Source organism: Anabrus simplex, chromosome 2 (genome assembly GCF_040414725.1).
Source record: "Anabrus simplex isolate iqAnaSimp1 chromosome 2, ASM4041472v1, whole genome shotgun sequence".
Taxonomy (NCBI): Eukaryota; Metazoa; Arthropoda; class Insecta; order Orthoptera; family Tettigoniidae; genus Anabrus; species Anabrus simplex.
In genome coordinates, this window is record NC_090266.1 from 649,748,371 (window position 1) to 649,768,332 (window position 19,962).

Here is a 19,962-nt window from a genome sequence, read left to right on the forward strand (position 1 = left end):
GAGGTCCGGGGATCTGGCGGGCCATTCTAAGGTTGTGATGTCATGGAGAGCTTCTCTGGAGATGGGTGCAGTGTGAACCCGGGCATTGCCCTGCTGAAACATCCCATTAGCAATGCTCACCATCATAGGGACAACCACTGGATTGAGTACCCTATTAACGTACTGTCGAGCAGTCATAGTGCCCTCAACAAGCACTAATTGTGATTTCACATTAAAGCCAATAGCTCCCCAGACCATAATGCTTGGTGTTGGCCCTGTGTGCCTCTCTACAATAAGATCTGGGCGGCTCCTCTCTCCAGTACGTCGGCGCACACGATTCCGGCGATCACTGCGGGCAAGACAGAAGCACGATTCATCACTAAAGACGACCCTATGCCATTCGTCGACCCAAGTCGATCTTTCTCGACACCAGGCCAGCCTTACACGTCACTGTTGTGGGGTCAATGGAACACCTTCTGCAGGGACATGGGCTCGTAAGCCAGCTGCACGCACGCGATTACCAACAGTTTGTTGTGTAATGTGGGGTGCCACAGCTGCTCGAATTTGCGCTGCTGTTGCATGGAGTTCCATCCAGGCCATCCGAATGATGCGGCGATCCTCTCTCACAGTTGTCTGTTGCGGTAGGCCTGTGACAGGTCTACGAGTGTGGGTACCTTAATTTGACTACTGCTGCCATACATATTGTACCATAGATGCCTGTCGGCCAACACGTGCAGCAATAGTCCTTAGCGATAATCCAGCCTCACACAGCCCAATTATCCGATCCCTCTCAAACGGCGACAGTTGTTGATAGCGTGCTCTTCTCTGTCATCGAGGCATGTTTGACGGGGAACACTTCACTGCACAGACTGTAAGTCAACTACGCTACACCAGAGTCCGTATACTGGAGTTGATTCCTCCGCGACCAATCACGTGGGGAGACCTGTAGCAACAATCCAATGGGTCTGAAACTTTGATCGTTTACATTTCTACACGGCATCATTCCATATCTTGAAAATCAACACAAACGACCAATGCCTTCATAGTGTCGCAATTTCCATTTTCGTAAGTGTATCATGGAACCAGGGCAAGTACTGGGATGGAGAAGAAGACCAGTAGGACTCCATTGTTGGTTTTCTAATTATTCCGATATTTAGAATGCATGCTATGAACCCTTTCATCTCTGCAGCAGTAACCTTTTTTCATTCAGCTTTTCACTCTGGATGATGGAGAGAGATTAGTGTTCTTTTCAAAAAATTGTTTGGCATATCAATTTGTTTCAGTAACACGAAGGGTTAGAAGTGAAGCTGTGAAAAATACGAAGGCATATTGTATTGGTAGGACACTGTGGTTAGGTTCACCGTAATGCTGACCTGCATCAAACCAATTCAAAGTAAGATTATCATTTTCACTTTCATCATCATCATCATCATCATCATCATCATCATCAGGAGGAGGAGGAGGGGAGGCTGAAAAAGGTTACACCATTAGGCCTAATATCTGTGCCGCATGAACTGTCACTGTCTGCCTCACTGTTTTCATACTCACTAAAAGAAATATCACACCCGATGTCAATTCCTAACAACGTAGCCTGAATGTCTTCGTCACACATCACGTAAGTATTTTGCCATCTTATCCCGCAGAAATTTGCAGTAGAATAACAAAAAATAATAAAAACAATACCTCCAGCCAAACATACACAGACCATGTGATACAAGATTTGATGCGCAACGTTCATGATGCACAACATGGCCAGTGCATGCCAACCTCGGAAAGAAACAAAATAAGAATGTCTTTTTCAGAGAGAAAATTGTGTGTACTTGTAGCTAGAGATACCATGGATCAGCCAACAAGCATACGGAAGACATCTGTTGTGTTAAATCTGAACACACTGCATTTGAAAACAGCCTTGATGGCATCAAATCTCATCGGATCATGGCAGTTTTACGATTCACAGAGCATCAGCTCACATCGGATCTTGTCAGCCGATCAGAGAATGAAAGCACCCATTTTGATTTATGAAGGTACGTGATCGATAGACTGAAAATCTTAGTGTATTTATAACTCTCGTCGTGCCATTAATGTTTAAGCACTGGGCTATATCATTTCTTTGCAGGACCAAGGGTTTGCAGTTATGGTTTTATTTTACCGGAAGACTTATTCACTAGGATGCCAACTTCAAGACGAAAGATTACACTCCCTTCACTACAAAATACAGTATCTAATGGAGAGAGCTATGAATTGCCTCACGACAAAACTAGCTGCTGTCTCATATGAAGGAGAGTGAATAAGAATTTTTTTTTTTTTTACAAGTTGCTTTACGTCGCACCAGCACAGATAGGTCTTATGGCGACGATGGGACAGGAAAGGGCTAGGAGTGAGAAGGGAGCGGCCGTGGCTTTAATTAAGGTACAACCCCAGTATTTGCCTGGTATGACAATGGGAAACCACGGAAAAACATCTTCAGGGCTGCCGACAATGGGGTTCGAACCAACTATCTCCCGAATACTGGATACTGGCCGCACTTAAGCGTCTGCAGCTATCGAGCTCGCTAAGAACATATTTGACTCCCTCTACAAACATAGTAGGATACAGTACCCAATCTGTATACTTGATTACAGTATTACACTGACCTTCAAGGCTGTAATCCACCAACTGCTCAGAAGCTTGCCAAGCAATTTAGTTTCAGAATGACCTTATGATGGCTGTAACCATGAAAGAAACTTTCACCACAAGTAACTGTTTCAGGAACAACAATGACATCTAATTGAGTGACTGGTTTTGAAACATACATGTATCCCCATTGTTACGAAGTTGTCTGCACACACACATACTCTCACTCTCTCTCTCTCTCTCTCTCTCTCTCTCTCTCTCTCTCTCTCTCTCTCTCTAGCATAATTTGGGCCACCTCTACCTTTTACAGCAGTAGCAAAACCTGTCCACCAGGTCCATGAACGACTCTGAAGCAGAAGAACTTCTACGGTAAGTTGCACAGAATGGTTGTTCAGGAACTGATGTGACAAACTGCAGCACATCACTCTTGGGGAAGCCATTTTTGTAGTACAACTGTAAGAGAAATTAATATGCAAGTTATAAATGCAATGGTAAATTATTCCATATATTTAAAAGAGTAATGTCACACTCATAAAGACAGAAACACTGAAAGGAACACACAATAGCAACATCACAGTGAAGGTCAGTGTGGGAAGAGAGAAATAAAGAAAACAAAAAGATAAGAAAAATCTCCACATATTGATGTCTTAAAATAAACTGGCTTTCCTCAATCCTAGTAGTTCTACATTCATTTCTTTTAAGTCCCAAATAAGATTATTCTTTTTATTTCCCTCTCTTCCTGTACTGACCTGTCACTGTGTATTTTATAGCATCACTCTTACGTTTTGGTGTCCCTATCTTTCTGTATATGACTTGATTTACAGTTTGCTATCATTATTTTTCCCTTTCCATTAATTATACTAATGTCACACTGGTTATCATGGATTTCTTCTTTTTGGGTAGTTATATTCCATATTTCTGGTCATTTCATGTTACCATTTTTTAAATGACGGCTTTTATGGAGCATAATGTTAAGGTCACACAGAAAAATGGAACTGTTTCTGAATTTAATTAGAAGAACTGTAAACTGCGTAGAAAAGTTTTAAACATATGCACGAGTAATTCATGAATTACAGCTCCTGTTCTCTCACTCTGAAGAATTACCAGAAGTTTATTGCTGTAAGAATCAACAGCAAGACAGAAAGACTATCATACATTTGTTTCAAACAATCTACCAGTGACAAAGAGAAACAATCTCAAAAGACCCAGGTGCATGGGTTTCTCAACTTCCTAACACTGGATAGTCAAATAATATTTTACACATGCAGTGACCTCTTGATCAGCCCAAGTCAATTAAGAACTGTAGCAAACTCTCAAATTATTTAAAAGAAGGTAATATGATCAGGTTTATGATTTCCTCAGTACACAGTGTATTAACAGAATTCACTGACCAAGGTTTGAGTCCATTTGCAGAAAGTTCACTGGGCACATTGACCATTTTATGTAAGAAAGAGTTTCATGTGGTATGCTGGTACATTTTGCTCCTGTGCAATTCCCATGATTAATGTACTATGTAGAGTTATAGAAAATGAGTTCTGTTTCCAGACATCCTCATATATGTTGTTCTTTTACATGTGGGGAATGTGTCCTGAAAGCTTCACTGTACTGTACTTTTTTGTTACACCCCATATATTTCTTGTATTTTCCTTTCTTTTTAATATTTTTTGTTCATCAGAATTACAAGAATAACTTAGGCAGCCTAACTTACCGTCTATATTTTTCATTAAAAAATGTGTATTATCTAATGTGAGTAAATATGGTAGCATGCATCATAAGGATTCACACACAAAGGTGCAGGTTTCATGACTGGGTTGTAAATAAGTTATGCGACAGTAATGTCTTTGGGTGAAGGGGGTCCCAGTGAAGAAAAGGTGCAAGTCTTATTGTAAAGTAAGGTCAGGCCAGAGAAATGTACTTTATTCCTGACTCTCTTAGAGATTAGTCCAGTTAATGTTATAAAGTACCTCACTATGACACCACTTTCCTTCTGCTGTATTTCATCTTTGATGTTCCTTCATCTACTCCCATTTTGGAGTCTGCTTACCATTCTTCCAACTTTCTGAACTGTGAAACTATTTCTTCTCACAAACTTAAAGATAAAAAGAAAATTGGAAGAGTTTCTCTTCACAGATGCTGATTTAAAATGTTCATTCCATTTAACAAGCACTTTCTTCTGAACTACTATAAACATAATTTATGCTCGACGATGCCAAAATATAAGTATTATATGCCAGAAAACAATCTTAATGAGGCCCATTATAGTTCAAGTTTGATTATGATACAGGTTCTCCACCAATCAGAGTTCAGATTTTCATTATGATACAAATGTTTGACCAATTAGGTAAGGATAGCAAAATCAAACATGTCGGACACACATATTAATATCAATGCACCTTCTACTTCCAATATTCCACTACTACACGACACATTCTGGCAAATTCTTTTTTTTTTTTGCTATGGGCTTTACGTCGCACCGACACAGATAGGTCTTATGGCGACGATCTGGCAAATTCACTTCAACAACTGTACAATAAGCAATTTGTATTTCAAATAAAGCTAGGTTATGAGAACTGTCTATCGAAGTTTTGCAAACATATGAGATTGTGAAGGTCTCTGATCCAGTCACGGAAAATCAATAACCCAGCGCCTGAGCAGTAAACTCAACTGTCAAGCGACATCTCGACAGAAATTTATGAATATTTAAAAAATAGTGTTACAATTGTGGTTGAGCATAAACAGTCATATGCAACTCACCTATAATGGTAATTAAGACACTCGTATGGAAATTATAAAACTCACTTTGCTTGTTTTATAAACATACGTCTTAATATTGCCATTACAGGCTTGTTGCATAATGTATTATTCTTTTCCAGAACACTTCAATTTCCCTTTTACCACTGATTTTGACACACATCACACTTCAAAAGGTTCCTTTTCTCTTTCACTCTGTAACATAACATTGAGTATTATCATGCTTGAAGAATCAGCTCACCCCACACTATAAAGGATATCTCAGAAGAGTTCTCTGTCTTCCACGAAGGTTGGATATTACTCTATTGTCTATCTTGTTCTGTTTAATTACATGAAGTTGCATATACTCCTTAGTTTGTTTATAATTTATTTTCTAGAATCTACTTTACACTGCATCGACACAGATAGGTCTTCTCACGACGATGGGATAGGAAAGGGCCAGGAATGGTAAGGAAGTGACCGTGGCCTTAATTAAGTTACAGCCCCAGCATTTACCTGGTGCGAAAATGGGACACTATAGAAACCATCTTTAGGGCGGCCGACACTGGGGGTTTAAACCACGATCTCCCGAATGAATGTTCACAGCTGCGCGCCCCTAACCGCACAGCCAACTCGCTCAGTCGTTTATAATTTAAACAACCCAAACATTTATTGTAGTGAGATGGGCAACTTATCACTCGAGAAATGAGTCGGTAACTTCAACATTAGCTAAAGTAATTTCAGACAAGACAGCCTCCTGGGTTTATGTAGTGTCAATGTTTACTTTCTGAAGAAGTGAAGCAAGATCTTCGTGAAATGTGAAGTTTTTCATAAGTTTAAGAAATGGAAAGGAAAAAACAAGTGTCAAAACACATTATAGAAAGAAGAGATAAGGACAAACACGAAAGGATAAGGACAATCTCTGCATCTTAAAATACACAGGTTCTATCCTGACCAACCCAGTTTTCTACATCCATACCTGTCAACCTTCAAACACAAAAAACTGGGAGATTGTGGATATATCGCTTTTCTCACCATGCGATGCCAAAAAAATCACATCAGGAGACAGTACAAAATACAACAATGTGAACCTTTCCTCAGTTAAGTAACACATAGCAACTGTTTTGAGAATTGTTTCAGAAAAAGAGAATTAACCAATATGATAAATTAAGCAAACTCTTACACGGAGAGTAGCATTATCTCTTGCTCTTTTACATGAACAAACACTTAATATAACCTTTTTTGGGAAAAAAACTACAATAACAACTGATCACAATAACTGACTATGACAAATTAAAACATGATGCTATGCAAGAGAGAACAAGAACACCAGATTTGAGCATCGCAATGTTCACTTTTCATTTTAAAGCTGCCAAACAGAATTGGATTTTTAGCCAAATAACAGCTAATAAGAGGCACCTTTATTTGCCTATAGCAACTGAAGACTTAGGGCATGCACAATAACCAATAAGAAAAGGACCTTAAGTCACCAAAGCTACATCCTGAAACAGCGGGAGTTTCAAAACATACTTTAAGTTCTACAGTTATTGCCTTAAAATTGGGAGGAACAATTAACTGGTCAGGAATTCGGGAAGCAACGCAAGGAACGCAAGAGTCTCCTCCTTAAATTGGGAGAGTTGGCACATATGTACATCCATTTCATCCCAGTCCCGAACAAGCTAGTTTCTGCTCCCCAGCTTCATCAGCAGGGTGGGTATCAACATTCATTGATGGGCTATCTTGACAAATTTCCAGTCTTGGTGCAGGAAGTGTAGGTTACTACACAAGCAAGCTAATGCAGAAAAAGTGAAGACACATAAGTTAAAAATGAACACAGATGGAAAGTGTGGAGAATGTAGTCGTTCTTTCATATTTTCGTGTTTGTCCTTGTCTCTTTCCTATTGTTCCCTTTCCCATACTGACCTGTCCTTGTGTTTGTCCTATTTTGTGTTCCTTTTCATGTTCCTACTCTCTCTCTCATAAGGATGGTTGCCTAGTTGTACTTTCTCTTAAAACAATAATCACCACCACCATCTCTCTCTCTCTCAGTATATTTTAACTTTTCTATGGCTACGTACAAGTTATGTATTCTTAAATTAGGTTTCATCTCAAAGAATATAGCTAACAACTCAAAATTTCAATTTCATTACCTTTATGGTGTCGTATGCATCGATGATGACAGATATAAAAAGGCTGAGTACTACGTATATATACAGGCTAATGAAGCAGTAGAGATATATTCGACTGTACCACCAGAGCATTGGAGATTTGTAGGACATAATGGAAAATGTTGCATACATGTCATCTCCATTGATGAGGGCAAACAGACATTCGGACGTACTGGCAAGAGAACGGAACTGTGAACATATATTTAATAGAAAATAGTTTAAAGCAAGTAATGGAAAAAAACAAAAGAGCACTAAAAACAAACCCACTAAGACTAGAGAATCATTTTTGCTTACTACCACTATTTTCATAATTTCTTACCTTCATATGATATGGACCTAAAATAAGCCAACCACAGAATGTAAATCCTGCATATATCAAGAGAGCACAGAGAAGGAACCTGGATACCTTTGGTGCAGCTTTCTTCAATGTTAGTATAACAACCTTGAAAGAAATAACAATAAAATTATATGTATACATGTCATTCTACATGATGATTTTAAATCAAAAACATATAGTATCAAGAAGCTTACTCTAGAGCAACCTTTTATATTCTTTAGAGATAACATAAAATCAGATATTGTCAACAGTATTCCAAATGATATGCACAAGGACTTTTTTAATTTAAGCAGTTAAACTGAGGTCAATTGTACAAAAATAGCTAAATGTGAAACAAAGTTGGTCACAGAAGCATCTGAAGTATCTGGAAGATATAAATAGCAGGTAAGCACAGAATTCTGAAATGAAATATTTGATATACAAGGCTGTATAGTGTGAATAAACTAAGACTAAGCATAGCTTCAGAGTGTCATATAAAATAATTCACAAAGAAGTTATCCGCACCTGCACACTAACAATCCCTGGGAGATGAGAGACTTTACCTTGAGATCAGAATTTGATAAAGAGTTGATGGATCAAAGAGCAAAGCCCTATCAGTTTACTAGGAGTTACTGGCTACTACAAAATAACCAGCAATTGAATTTCATAGGCAAGATGTTAAACTGGCAAAAAGTAATCAACTTTAAGAATATAACATAATCCCAGGCACCAAATGTGGAAACCACCACACCTTAAGCTCACTAACAAGTGTAAAATATTAATTATAATAGTTATTCAATACAAGGGAACCTTTGTGGCTCAGGTGGCAGCACACCGGCCTCTCACCACTAAGTTTCATGGTTCAAATCCTGGTCACTTCACATGAGATTTGTGCTGGCCAAAGCGGAGAGGGTACAGACTTTTCTCCGGGTGCTCCAGTTTTCCCTTGTCATCTTTCATTCCAGCAACACACTCCAATATTTCATTTCACCTGTCTGTCAATCATTGCCCCAGAGGAGTGTGAAAGGCTTCGGCAGCCGGCACAGTTCCTATCCTCGCCACTAGATGGGGGACTTCATTCATTCCCGCCCTGACCCGGTTAAAACTGGAAACATGCTGTGGATTTTAATTTTCATTTGCCACAGAGAAAAACGGAAAGAAAAACTAAAGCCGATTGGAGAAGGATCAGCTTTATTTCGAACGAAATTTACAACAATGTGAGGCAGTAGACTAACCCTGTGTCTGATCATATAAAACAATTAGGTTTACCAAGTCCATTGAGATCTGAAGACTAAACAAGAAGAGAGATAATGAAGACATTAAGGCTCCAACATATTTAATCATATTGCCATTTTATCCATGAAAAGAGGATTAGGAGCAGATGCCAGAAAATTGTAAAACTAAGGTCACTGAATCTGATCAGAAATCCTAGGACATCATACTAACACGGATATGGCTAAATAAAGCATTCCTACTGTAGTTGTACCAAATCTCAATCAGGTACGAAATTTACAATAATAATAATAATAATAATAATAATAATAATAATAATAATAATAATGTTATTTGTTTTTACGTCCCACTAACTACTCTTTTACGGTTTTTGGAGACGCCGAGGAGCCAGAATTTAGTCCCGCAGGAGTTCTTTTACGTGCCAGTAAATCTACAGACATGAGGCTGACGTATTTAAACACCTTCAAATACCACCGGACTGAGCCAGGATCGAACCTGCCAAGTTGGGGTCAGAAGGCCAGCGCCTTAACCGCCTGAGCCACTCAGCCCAGCTACGAAACTTACAGCTGAAAGGGTTTCCTTGTTAGGAAATAAAATTTTCAACAAAGTACTGTACATGAAATTAAAGACTATTTTGATAGTATTATTCAGAAGCAAGGAAAACCTGAAATTTTAAGTTCTGTATGTGAAATTGTAGGCACTTCAAATGGACACAGAAAAATTATATTAACTACACAAAAATCTTTTTAACTAAAGAGTCTTTAACAACTGTTACATCTGAATAATAATAATAATAATAATAATAATAATAATAATAATACTCACATTGTATGTTTTAAAAAATCCAAGGTATCTCAGAACTCCAAACCACACTAGAAGATTTCCTGTTCCCAGTAAAACACCACAGATGTTCCACTGATCACCACCAAAATGCTGAAACAGTTTTAAATAGTCAGCACTCATTTCAGGAACAATCACAATCGCTAATAATGTGCTTATTATAACGCTATGAGAGTAGCGACGTTGATGGATCGGGAGCTCTGCAAGACCGACCGGGTCTTTGGATGGTTTTCATTGTGCACAGTTCAGTAGTTATCAGAATACAGAAGATTTAAGTTGTGTATATCACTATCAAATTAACTCTATTCCTTTCATCAAGTTATTGACATCAGGTTACAGGAAGTTGACGAGGATGAATCTTGATACATATATCAGTCGGACAAAACAAGAAATCTAAAGTTACAGAGATTTCGACAAATCGACCCAACCTCAAAAGTCGAGACACTGTAATTGCAAGCACTCACGGATATAATCGACAGTTCATCTACATTTCCAACATGAATAACCATAACCTCAAGACCGCCACATCAATTACTGGGTAACTTCGTATTTTTTTTTCTTCTCTACATAAAGTCAACATAGGTTAGTTATAATCAATATTGATAGTTTGCAGTTCACACAGTTCATGCAAGTTCAGCAAGGTTTTTTTGAACAGTTATTAAAACTACAGTTCAAGGATAAACTGATCCAGCATAAAACGTACCAGTGGTCAGCAAGCTCTTCTACCAAATTTTTAAACCTTCGACCTGGCAAGAGAGTCATTTCATAACTATAAATCTCTGTTTGAAAATGATATTGAAATGAAAAATATCAATGAAAACAAAGAATATTGTGCAAAGTTGCTTCTCAATTCAATTGGTGCTAAATATGTTCACATGATTTCAGCTTTGTCAGCATCAAAATTACATAAAGAGAACACATACAATGAACTCATGTAACTTCTGGAAAAGCATTTGGCCCCGAAAAAATACATACTTTTAGCCCGGCATGAATTTTTATCAAAATATCAAACTGATCAACAATCGATAGCCAAATTTCTTGCTGTGCTCAGAACAGACATCGCAGATTGTGAATTCATTTCACCTTATGAATGTAAAGAATCTATTGCAGATATTTTCCTTTGAGTTCAACTGATTTGTGGAATTAGAGACAATTCAATTAGAAAACAATTGCTGCAATCCAAAGATAAAGATTTTAATAGTTTTGTATCCAAAGCTGTTGTTCTCAAAACTTCGAAAATCAACTCCAAAGAGCTCGCTCACAAACCAACACATTCGAACAGATCTTCAACTCCCAATGTATACAAGATGACATGAAATCTGGAAGAGAACTTCAAACAACAGATATATCAAAATCGAGTTACAATCATCTCAAGACAAACAAAATCGAGAATCGATTATTATAACGAATGAAGTATCAAAGGACTGTCTACAGTGTGGAAGAAACAACCATTTGGTAAATGACTGTCGAATAGACAAATCAAACCTTAAATTCTCTGGATGTAATAAGGATGGACATGTTGTCAAAGTATACATTCATAAGTTGTTAAACCGCAATTAAACATCCAAACAACAGACTAGTTTTGCTGAATAATAATAATAATAATAATAATAATAATAATACCAATGCATATGATTACGGAACTAATCAAATAACTGACATTTGTCAGAATCAAGCCAGAACTGATTTTCAACATTTTCACACTCAAGTCAATATTCAAGACAAAGCTGTTATGTTTGAAACTGATTCAGGTTCAGGATACATGTTTTTGTCTCAGAATCTGTTTGCTGAACTCAAACTCAATGGTCCTTTAGAACCAATAGACTAAGTTGCAGGTCCTACACAAAAGATGTTTTCACTCCAGATGGGAAAGTTCGAGTTAACGTAGAATATAATGCACATACAATTCAAGACAACATCTACATTGTACCAAGAGATCATGTAGCTCTGTTGGGAAGAAGTCTGATATGGCAACTGAAAATAGATTTGGGAAAAGTGGATCAAAGATACTTAACAACAGCTCCAGCAATTCACAGCATTGAAAAAGTAGGTAGGATTATTATGCAATTCCAGGATTATTTTTCAAGAGAAGAATGGTTATGTTCCCATCTTCAAGGTATCTCTTAAACTTAGAGAAAAGTCAAAACCAATTTTCCACAGAGAAAGGGAAATTCCATTTGCAGTTTACGATCGAGTAGAAAAAGAACTGGAAACAGTGAAAAAAGCTGATATTACAAAAATCAAAACCAGCGATTGGGGATCTTCTCGTGATATTACCAAAAATTGACGGAGGAGTCAACGGTGTATGGACTACAAAGTTGGGGTAAATGAGCAACTTAGGGATGCTTATTATCCAATCCGGAAAATTAGTGAAATTGTCAACAGTCTACACGATTCACGCATCTGCCGTTTGGACTTTTTTAAAAGCTTATTTACATGTACCAGTTGACCAACAATCCACAAAAATGAAAATTATCTCAATTCACCAAGGAACATTTCAAATGAATCTTCTATCTTTTGGCATAAAGACAGCACCTGCCAAGTTCAGCAGGATCGTTGATCAAATCCTACGAGATGTACCGACGACTGAGAAGTACACTGATGACATCATAATACACGAAGAGACAATCGAAGAATGCAAAGCGAACCTCATTGCCTGCCTTGAACAAATGCGGAAGTATGACCTACATCTCAATCATCGGAAACGTGCATTTTTCGAACAACACATCAAATTTTTAGGATACATTGTCGAATTCATTAAAATTTTGAAGTCACCACAGAAGATTATAGCTATTAATAAAATGAGAAGACCAATGACAGTTGGAGAAATAAAGACAATTTTGGGACCAAAGCCACTACACCATTTGTTGAAAGAGAACGTTCTTTCAAATGGAAAAGTGACTGCAAAGCTGCTTTTGAGTGAAAAAAGAAATTGTGATAGAATACCGACACCATTCAATTCTAAATTGCGGGCACAGTTTGCATGTGATACAAGTCCTACTGGCATTGGTGCTACTCTGTCACATCGATGGCCAGGAACATCTAATCGCGTTTGCTTCTTGAGCATTGATGCAACCTGAACAGAATTATTCACAGCTCGACTGCGAAGCCTTAGCAATTGTGTTTGGAGTTTATCAGTATCTATTTGGCAGACAATTTATACTTGTAACTGACAATCAACCATTATCAAGAATTTTTCATCACAATGAGAAACTGTCACAGATAACTTTAGCCAGATTACAGCACTATGCAGCTTTTTTTTTTTTTTATCAGGACTAGACTACACGGTTATCTACAAAATGCACTCTGAAAATTCAATTGTGGACTGTTTATGAAGTGCACCATTAGACAATGAAACAACTCAACACATCGATGGGTTTCTTAACGAAGAAGTTCATCTTCTATGTGAGGAAACAGTTCTTAGAATCTGTAATCAAGTTATCACATTCGAGTCGATCCAGAACGAGACATGCAAGGTTGCTAGCCTCTCAACAATTTTGAAAGATCTTCAAGAAAACAGGAACGTGGAAACAATTTTATACTGACAATGGAATTTTGTTCAGAGGAAAGGAGATAGGATTGTAGTTCCATCAATTCTGTAATCATGAAGAAAAAACACACACACACTGAAAATGAAAAAACTTGCTCACCAATATGTCTATTGGAAATACATTGATAAGGACATTGAGGCATTGGTTTATTCCTGTCCAGCATGTGCTAAAATAAGGAATAATCCACCAAAAGATCCATTGCACCCATAGGATGAAGCAGAGAAAAACTGGCAGCAAATTCACAGATTATGCAGGACCCTCCCCAGGTCATTTTTATCTGGTCATACTGGATGCAAAATCAAAATGGGCAGAGATAGAACTGACCCAATCAGCTCCATCTTCAACATCAACAACTGAATTGCTTAATTGTGTTTTCTCTTGGCATGGGTTTCCCGAGGTAATGGTTTCAGATAATGCTACCATTTTCACAGGCGGAGAATTTCAACAGTTTTGTAAGGAGGACAAAATATTTCAGCAATGAATGAGTTAGCCGAAAGGAATATTCAAATACTCAAAAAGAGATTGACAGCAATCTATGCCAATGCAGAAGAAAGTTCAAGAAATTCTCTTTCGATATAGAGCAATGCTGTTAAATTGTGGGAAATCTCCAGCAGCACTATACCTTCACAGACAAATTCGTATTCAATTTGATGCCAATGAAATTCAAACCAACCACTGCTCCCAACCAATCAGCACGACAATTAAGTGTGGTAAAATGTGTACAAGCCTGTTATTATGCAAACAGTGCGTACTAGTTATCTCTGTACCCTAATCATAAGTTTTGAGTAATTTAGTTATAGAAATCGTAATAGTTGTGTACAAATACATTAGGTATCCTCCTTAAGCATTTGTCTCCTTTAGTGTAATGGGTTTAGTATGATAAGTTAGGTAATCAGTAAATTAAAGAAAGAAAGAAATATTTTTTTTTTGCTAGGGGCTTTACGTCGCACCGACACAGATAGGTCTTATGGCGACGATGGGATGGGAAAGGCCTAGGAGTTGGAAGGAAGCGGCCGTGGCCTTAATTAAGGTACAGCCCCAGCATTTGCCTGGTGTGAAAATGGGAAACCACGGAAAACCATCTTCAGGGCTGCCGATAGTGGGATTCAAATCTACTATCTCCCGGATGCAAGCTCATTGCCGTGCGCCTCTACGCGCACGGCCAACTCGCCCAGTAAGAAAGAAAGAAAGAAAGAAAGAAAGAAAGAAAGAAAGAAAGAAAGAAAGAAAACCACCCTTGGAAACTGTCTTGTCACAAAGATCTTCTAGTCTGGTAGGGTAGCCTTGCCTCAAGTATTCCCCTGTCTGCTCCGTGTTGGTTTATGTTGCAGTGGCGGCGATGACCGACTTCATTTGACGACAAACTAACGTGTCTAGCTGAGAGGCACCCTGTATGACTTGGGCGATAACATCCGGCACCGCAGTCCAGTGGCCAAATGTCCAGATGGCAGCAGTCTTGCTAGACTGCACCTCACCTCTCTGGCTGTTACCCATTGGTTCGAGATATGGATGGGCTGTGCTGCAATTTGCCTGGTGACCAGGTTTGGACTGAAATTGTATGGAGGCTGTTGGCAAACGGCCGTGTCGGCAGCCACATCAGCAATAACCAGCGGTCAAGTTGGGTGACTTCGATCCTATGACTAATGTGAAAACTGATGCAATATCAACTTATTGCTAAGAAGGGGGCAGTGGACGCTTTCTTACAAGAAAATGAATGGGCTCTGAATTACTGATATGTTGTGGAAGCAATGAGTAATACATGCTTTTCAGTGGGCACAGTTAAAAGGTTGAAGCAATTTTGGAAGATTGTAAACATATTTTCAGACCGTTATATTTTGCTGATGAAGATTCCAATTCTTTTATGCTTAACACCTTTTGATATTTATATTGTGTTTATATGTAACCCTTAAAATACCTCAAGTTACCGAATGGACTTTTGATAAAGTGACATTTTATTTTTTTATGGGAAGTTCAACTTGTAGTAGTCATGCTTGTCAGTACAGTGACTGTCAAACTTTCTGAGAGCTATCAGTGCACTGGATACTTTAAATTCTTTTCTGAATGCCAGTATTTTGTGTGTTACAAGATATCAGTGTTATGGTGTATAATTTTTGGTGTGATCAAAACCCCTAGTCTCGAGTATATTTATATGGTAATTTGTCGAGAATGAGACCTGTGGAATATGTCTCCTTCAGAGGAACATTTATGTGGTGTAAAATACTATTGTAGAATATTTTATTTGTATTCCTTTTATCTATCTAAATTTGGAAATGGAACTACTAAATTGTAAATTATTATTATTGTTGTAGAGTGATTTTTGTAATGTTCTGGAAATTTTCGTGACGCACACTTTCGGAACAGGGTGTGTCTGCCCTTGTCAATTCTAGAAGCATGTTTTTACTAATTTTGGAAGATGGAAAGTTCGCGATTAGGGTTAGGTGATGTTCTAGAATATTGTGAAAACATCGCGACTTGGTAAGGTGTTTTGACTGGTGGATCTGGGTGGCGAGAGGGAAGCCTCTGTGGTCTGATTGGTTACTCAGTGATCGCACCGGAGCTAGCCTTGCCTTCTGAAGAGAGCGAGGCAAGTTTTCGTGGTCTTTTCGTTTCTCATCAGTCCAGTGATCAGAAGCATGTCGGGGATCCTCCCTCCCAGGATGGGCTGCCTTGGGGTAAACGCTGTTGGTTTCATTTCCACCTGAATTTATATTTAATGTTTACCCCTACTCGCCCAGACTCGCCACTCAATTATTCAGATGCCTTAGCTTTTCAGCTGGGCTTGCTTGTTTGATTTTGGAGGCATTCCCCTTTCTTTTAGTTTTGTAAACTGTGTAATTAGTAGATTTATTGTATTTCCATAGAGGTTTGCCTCCAGTAACTTTGTATCACTTGATGCACCCTAGTTTTTCCTCTGCCCTGCATCGGAAGTGTTATTGGTGTGGGAGTAAGTTGAACTGGCCACTGCATCAAGTTTAAGTATTTCTGATTACCCCTTTGTTTCCATTATGTGGCACGATTGTCTGAAAGTGTGTTAACTTTCTCTTAATTTTGTATTTGTATCATGTGATTTCTATTAGCCTTAAACATTGTATTCTGGAAGTTGCATTATGTTAAGGTATCTTTGGTTAGCCTCTTGACCTAAAAGAAAAGCCCTTGGCTAATTACATCTAATTTGTGGTTTGGAGATATCGTACTAGATTCTTGAATTGATGGATTTTGTTCCGAGTTTTCTTTGTAATGTTTATTTTGGAAAATAATATCACGGATCAAGGGATCACCATTGATTTTTTTCTACAAACCCGCAACCTACGTATCCCAATGCCGCTGGTAGGGTTTCCATGTCCGCTCCACATCCTTTTATTATAGCCGTCATGTTGCCCAACCTAGTTCTTTTGTTTAGACTTGATGCAGTGTATCTGACGTTTGGTTTGGTGCTAAGGATATTAAAGTGCCGTGTAATTTCATTTTTCTTTTTTCTTTGTTATGTATTGTGTAACCACTGAAAGCCCGTTACGCAGCTAACATTCACATCAACGTTCTCAACAACTTATAATTGAACTACCGTTCCGCTCAAAAAGGTCAAGGTGTGTCCATTTTCTCACCACTTACCAGAACAGCTTCTTACCAAAAAGACTTCTTTATTCGTTCTGCTTGGCTATGAAATCAACTCTCACCACAGACAAAAGAACTACCTACTGAAATTTTCTGTAAAGATAAAAATAATGTATATATAATGAAACTAATGTACAAAATTTCCTACTGTGCGAATGTTCACTATGCGTGGGAGGACATATGAAACTTCATGTGATCCCCAACGAGTGAGACTATATGTGGATATGAATGTGTGTGTGTGTGTGTGTGTGTGTGTGTGTGTGTGTGTGTGTGTGTGTGTGTAGAATCACTTGAATGTTGAACAGGTCCTATGAATATTATGTAAATAACACATCTATGTAAATATGGTAATTGTATATAAGCACATTCTGCAGCCTATAATTTTAAATATTTAATACCGGTATTGTAATTTTGAGTGTGGATGGAGGCATCTTTGTGTATGTGGGGCTCTGTCCCTTCTCCATTCACCATCTCTGAATGGTACATTAAATTTGTGGAAAAGAAATAATTCAGGCTGAAAAGCCTGTAAATTTACTAAACAACACCACAATCCTCTATTTGTAACACACTGTGGCCCCATTTAGTTCTGTACCTCTTATCATTAAATCATTAGAAACTGAGTCTAATCATTGCCATCCTGGTCCACCTATGCTTCTCTTACCCTCCACGACGGAATCCATCATTATCCCAGGCAACCTCTCCTCCTCCATTTACCTCACATGACCCCACCACCGAATACGGTTTATGCGTACAGCTTCTGAGTTCATACTTGGCCCTTATCTCCTCATTCAGAGTACCCTCCTGCCATCGTTCCCACCTGTTTGTTCCAGTGATAATTCTCGTTACTTTTATGTCTCTTACTTCTAACTTATGAATAAAATATCATGAGTCCATCCAGCTTTTACTTCCATAAAGCAAAGTTGGTCGGAAAAGAGACCAGTGTAAAGACAGTTTCGTCTGGGAGCTGACCTCCTTACAGAATACTGTTGATCGCAACTGTGAACTTGCTGCATTAGCTTTCTCACACCTTGATTCAATCTCGCTTACAAAACTAACATCCTGGAAGAACACACATACTAAATACTTGAAATTACATGTTCCAACTTTGTATTCCTAACTTAACATTCAACAATCTTACGTTTCTTACCTACTGCCTACTGACATCACTTTAGACTTGGAAAGGCTTACTATCATATCATACTTATTGAACCTATTTTGAAGTTCCAAGATATTACACGGCAGGCTTTCAGAGCAATCTGCCATAAAGACCAGAGTACACCAAACTACTTACTGTATTTCCACCTAACTGAATCAATCCCTGCCACTTTATAACTTTCAGTAGATGATCCATGTAAACTATAAACAACAAAGGTGAATGTTTACAGCCTTGTCTAACCCCTCTAAGTACTTTGAACCAAAAGCACATTCAACCATCAATTCTCACCACAGCCCATTGTAGACATAAATACCTTTAATTGCATTTAATAATTACCCCTAATCACACAGTCCCTCAGTACAGCAAACATCTTTTCTCCTCTGTATTCTGTCATATGCCTTCCCTGTATCTACAAAACGTAACTGCCTATACTTCTCGTAGCATTTTTTAACTGCCTGCTGCAGAATCAAAATTATGATCCTGACAGCTCCTCTGTAGTCTGAAACCACACTGATTTTCATCCAACTTACTCTCAACCATTGATCACACCCTCCCATCCAAAATGTCAGTTAACACCTTGCCTGGTATACTAAACAATGAAGTACTTTGATAGTTGTTGCAATCCTTCCTGTTCCCTTGCTTAGAGATAGGTGCAATTACTGCTTTCACCCAATCAGAAGGTACCTTACTAACATTTCATGCTAATTATATTACTCTATGGAGCCATTTCATCCCTGCCTTCCCACTATATTTCAGCATTTCAGGCCTAATATATAAGAGTTTTGTCTGCAAATTGCTCAGAATTTAAAGAGAATGATATTTTTGTATCAGTCATATCCACAGTAACAAGGAAATGCACTTTTTAATTTTCCATCATCTATCTGTGTGTCTGTACGGGCATCACAAGAAAATGGTCGAACAGAATTTAATGAAAATCTGTATGTACAGTCGGGGAATGAGCCACTACAATCTAGGTTATAAATAATTTTATTCACGCTGAGTAAAATGGTAATTTAGGGGAAGGCAAACAATTTAATTCTGAAATATCTTATTAGGAGTCCTATCGATGAATACTACATAATAAAAGTTATATAGAATTAAATTTCCTATCATTTATGCCTTATACATTTTTAATGCACTGGCTATGAAAACAGATATCCATGAATTTCAATTTTGGTTGCTAAGTCCATATCGATACTGAGCCACGAGAAAATGGGTGAACAGAATTGAATGAAAACTGGTATGTTAAGTCAAGGAATAAGGCGCTACAGTCTGGGCTATAAATCATTTTATGCAAGCTGCATGAAATGATGGTTTAAGGGAAGAGGCCTAAAATTTAATTTTTATTACCTATGTCATTGGTCCTGCTGAAAAGTATTACATGGGAAAGATTAGAGAATACAGTTTCCGATCATATGTCGTACAAGGTTTTACCGTACTGACTATGATAATAGAAATCATGAATTTAGACTTTTGTTGCTTAGTCTATATCAACGCTGGGTATTGCTAACATGGAAAGATTGTTCAATCACGTTAATTGGCGATAGTTCTTGTCATGATTGTCTTAAGGTGTAAAATCACGTGGTTATTGGTCCATACCGACAAGAAAAATTGTGAAGATGATTATAAAAATTAGAAAAGTCTTGAAGGAATGATCCCTTTAAGAATAATGATCGCTTTGAGAATAAGGCAAGGGGGAATCATGAAAGAAGGAAGTAATCTCTGTACATTAGATACCCTAACATCACTAAGTTGGAAGAAAAC

At 38.0% G+C, this 19,962-nt stretch overlaps 1 protein-coding gene across 3 annotated transcripts in view; it reads right to left on the minus strand.

Moving 5' to 3' along the window:
- The window catches only part of LOC136864311 (mucolipin-3), a 226,723-nt gene that overhangs the window by 46,055 nt on the left and 160,706 nt on the right, over nucleotides 1–19,962 (minus strand). For all 3 annotated transcript variants that reach the window (XR_010859294.2, XR_010859293.2, XM_067141128.2), the window contains exons 9-12: nucleotides 9,865–9,972; nucleotides 7,810–7,932; nucleotides 7,473–7,679; nucleotides 2,894–3,045 (exon numbers count right to left, since the gene is read on the minus strand). Coding sequence is in view for 1 of the 3 variants with exons in the window: in XM_067141128.2 (XP_066997229.2) it covers nucleotides 2,894–3,045; nucleotides 7,473–7,679; nucleotides 7,810–7,932; nucleotides 9,865–9,972 (590 nt within the window). In the remaining 2 variants the exon portion in view is untranslated. The remainder of the gene's footprint in view (nucleotides 1–2,893; nucleotides 3,046–7,472; nucleotides 7,680–7,809; nucleotides 7,933–9,864; nucleotides 9,973–19,962) is intronic.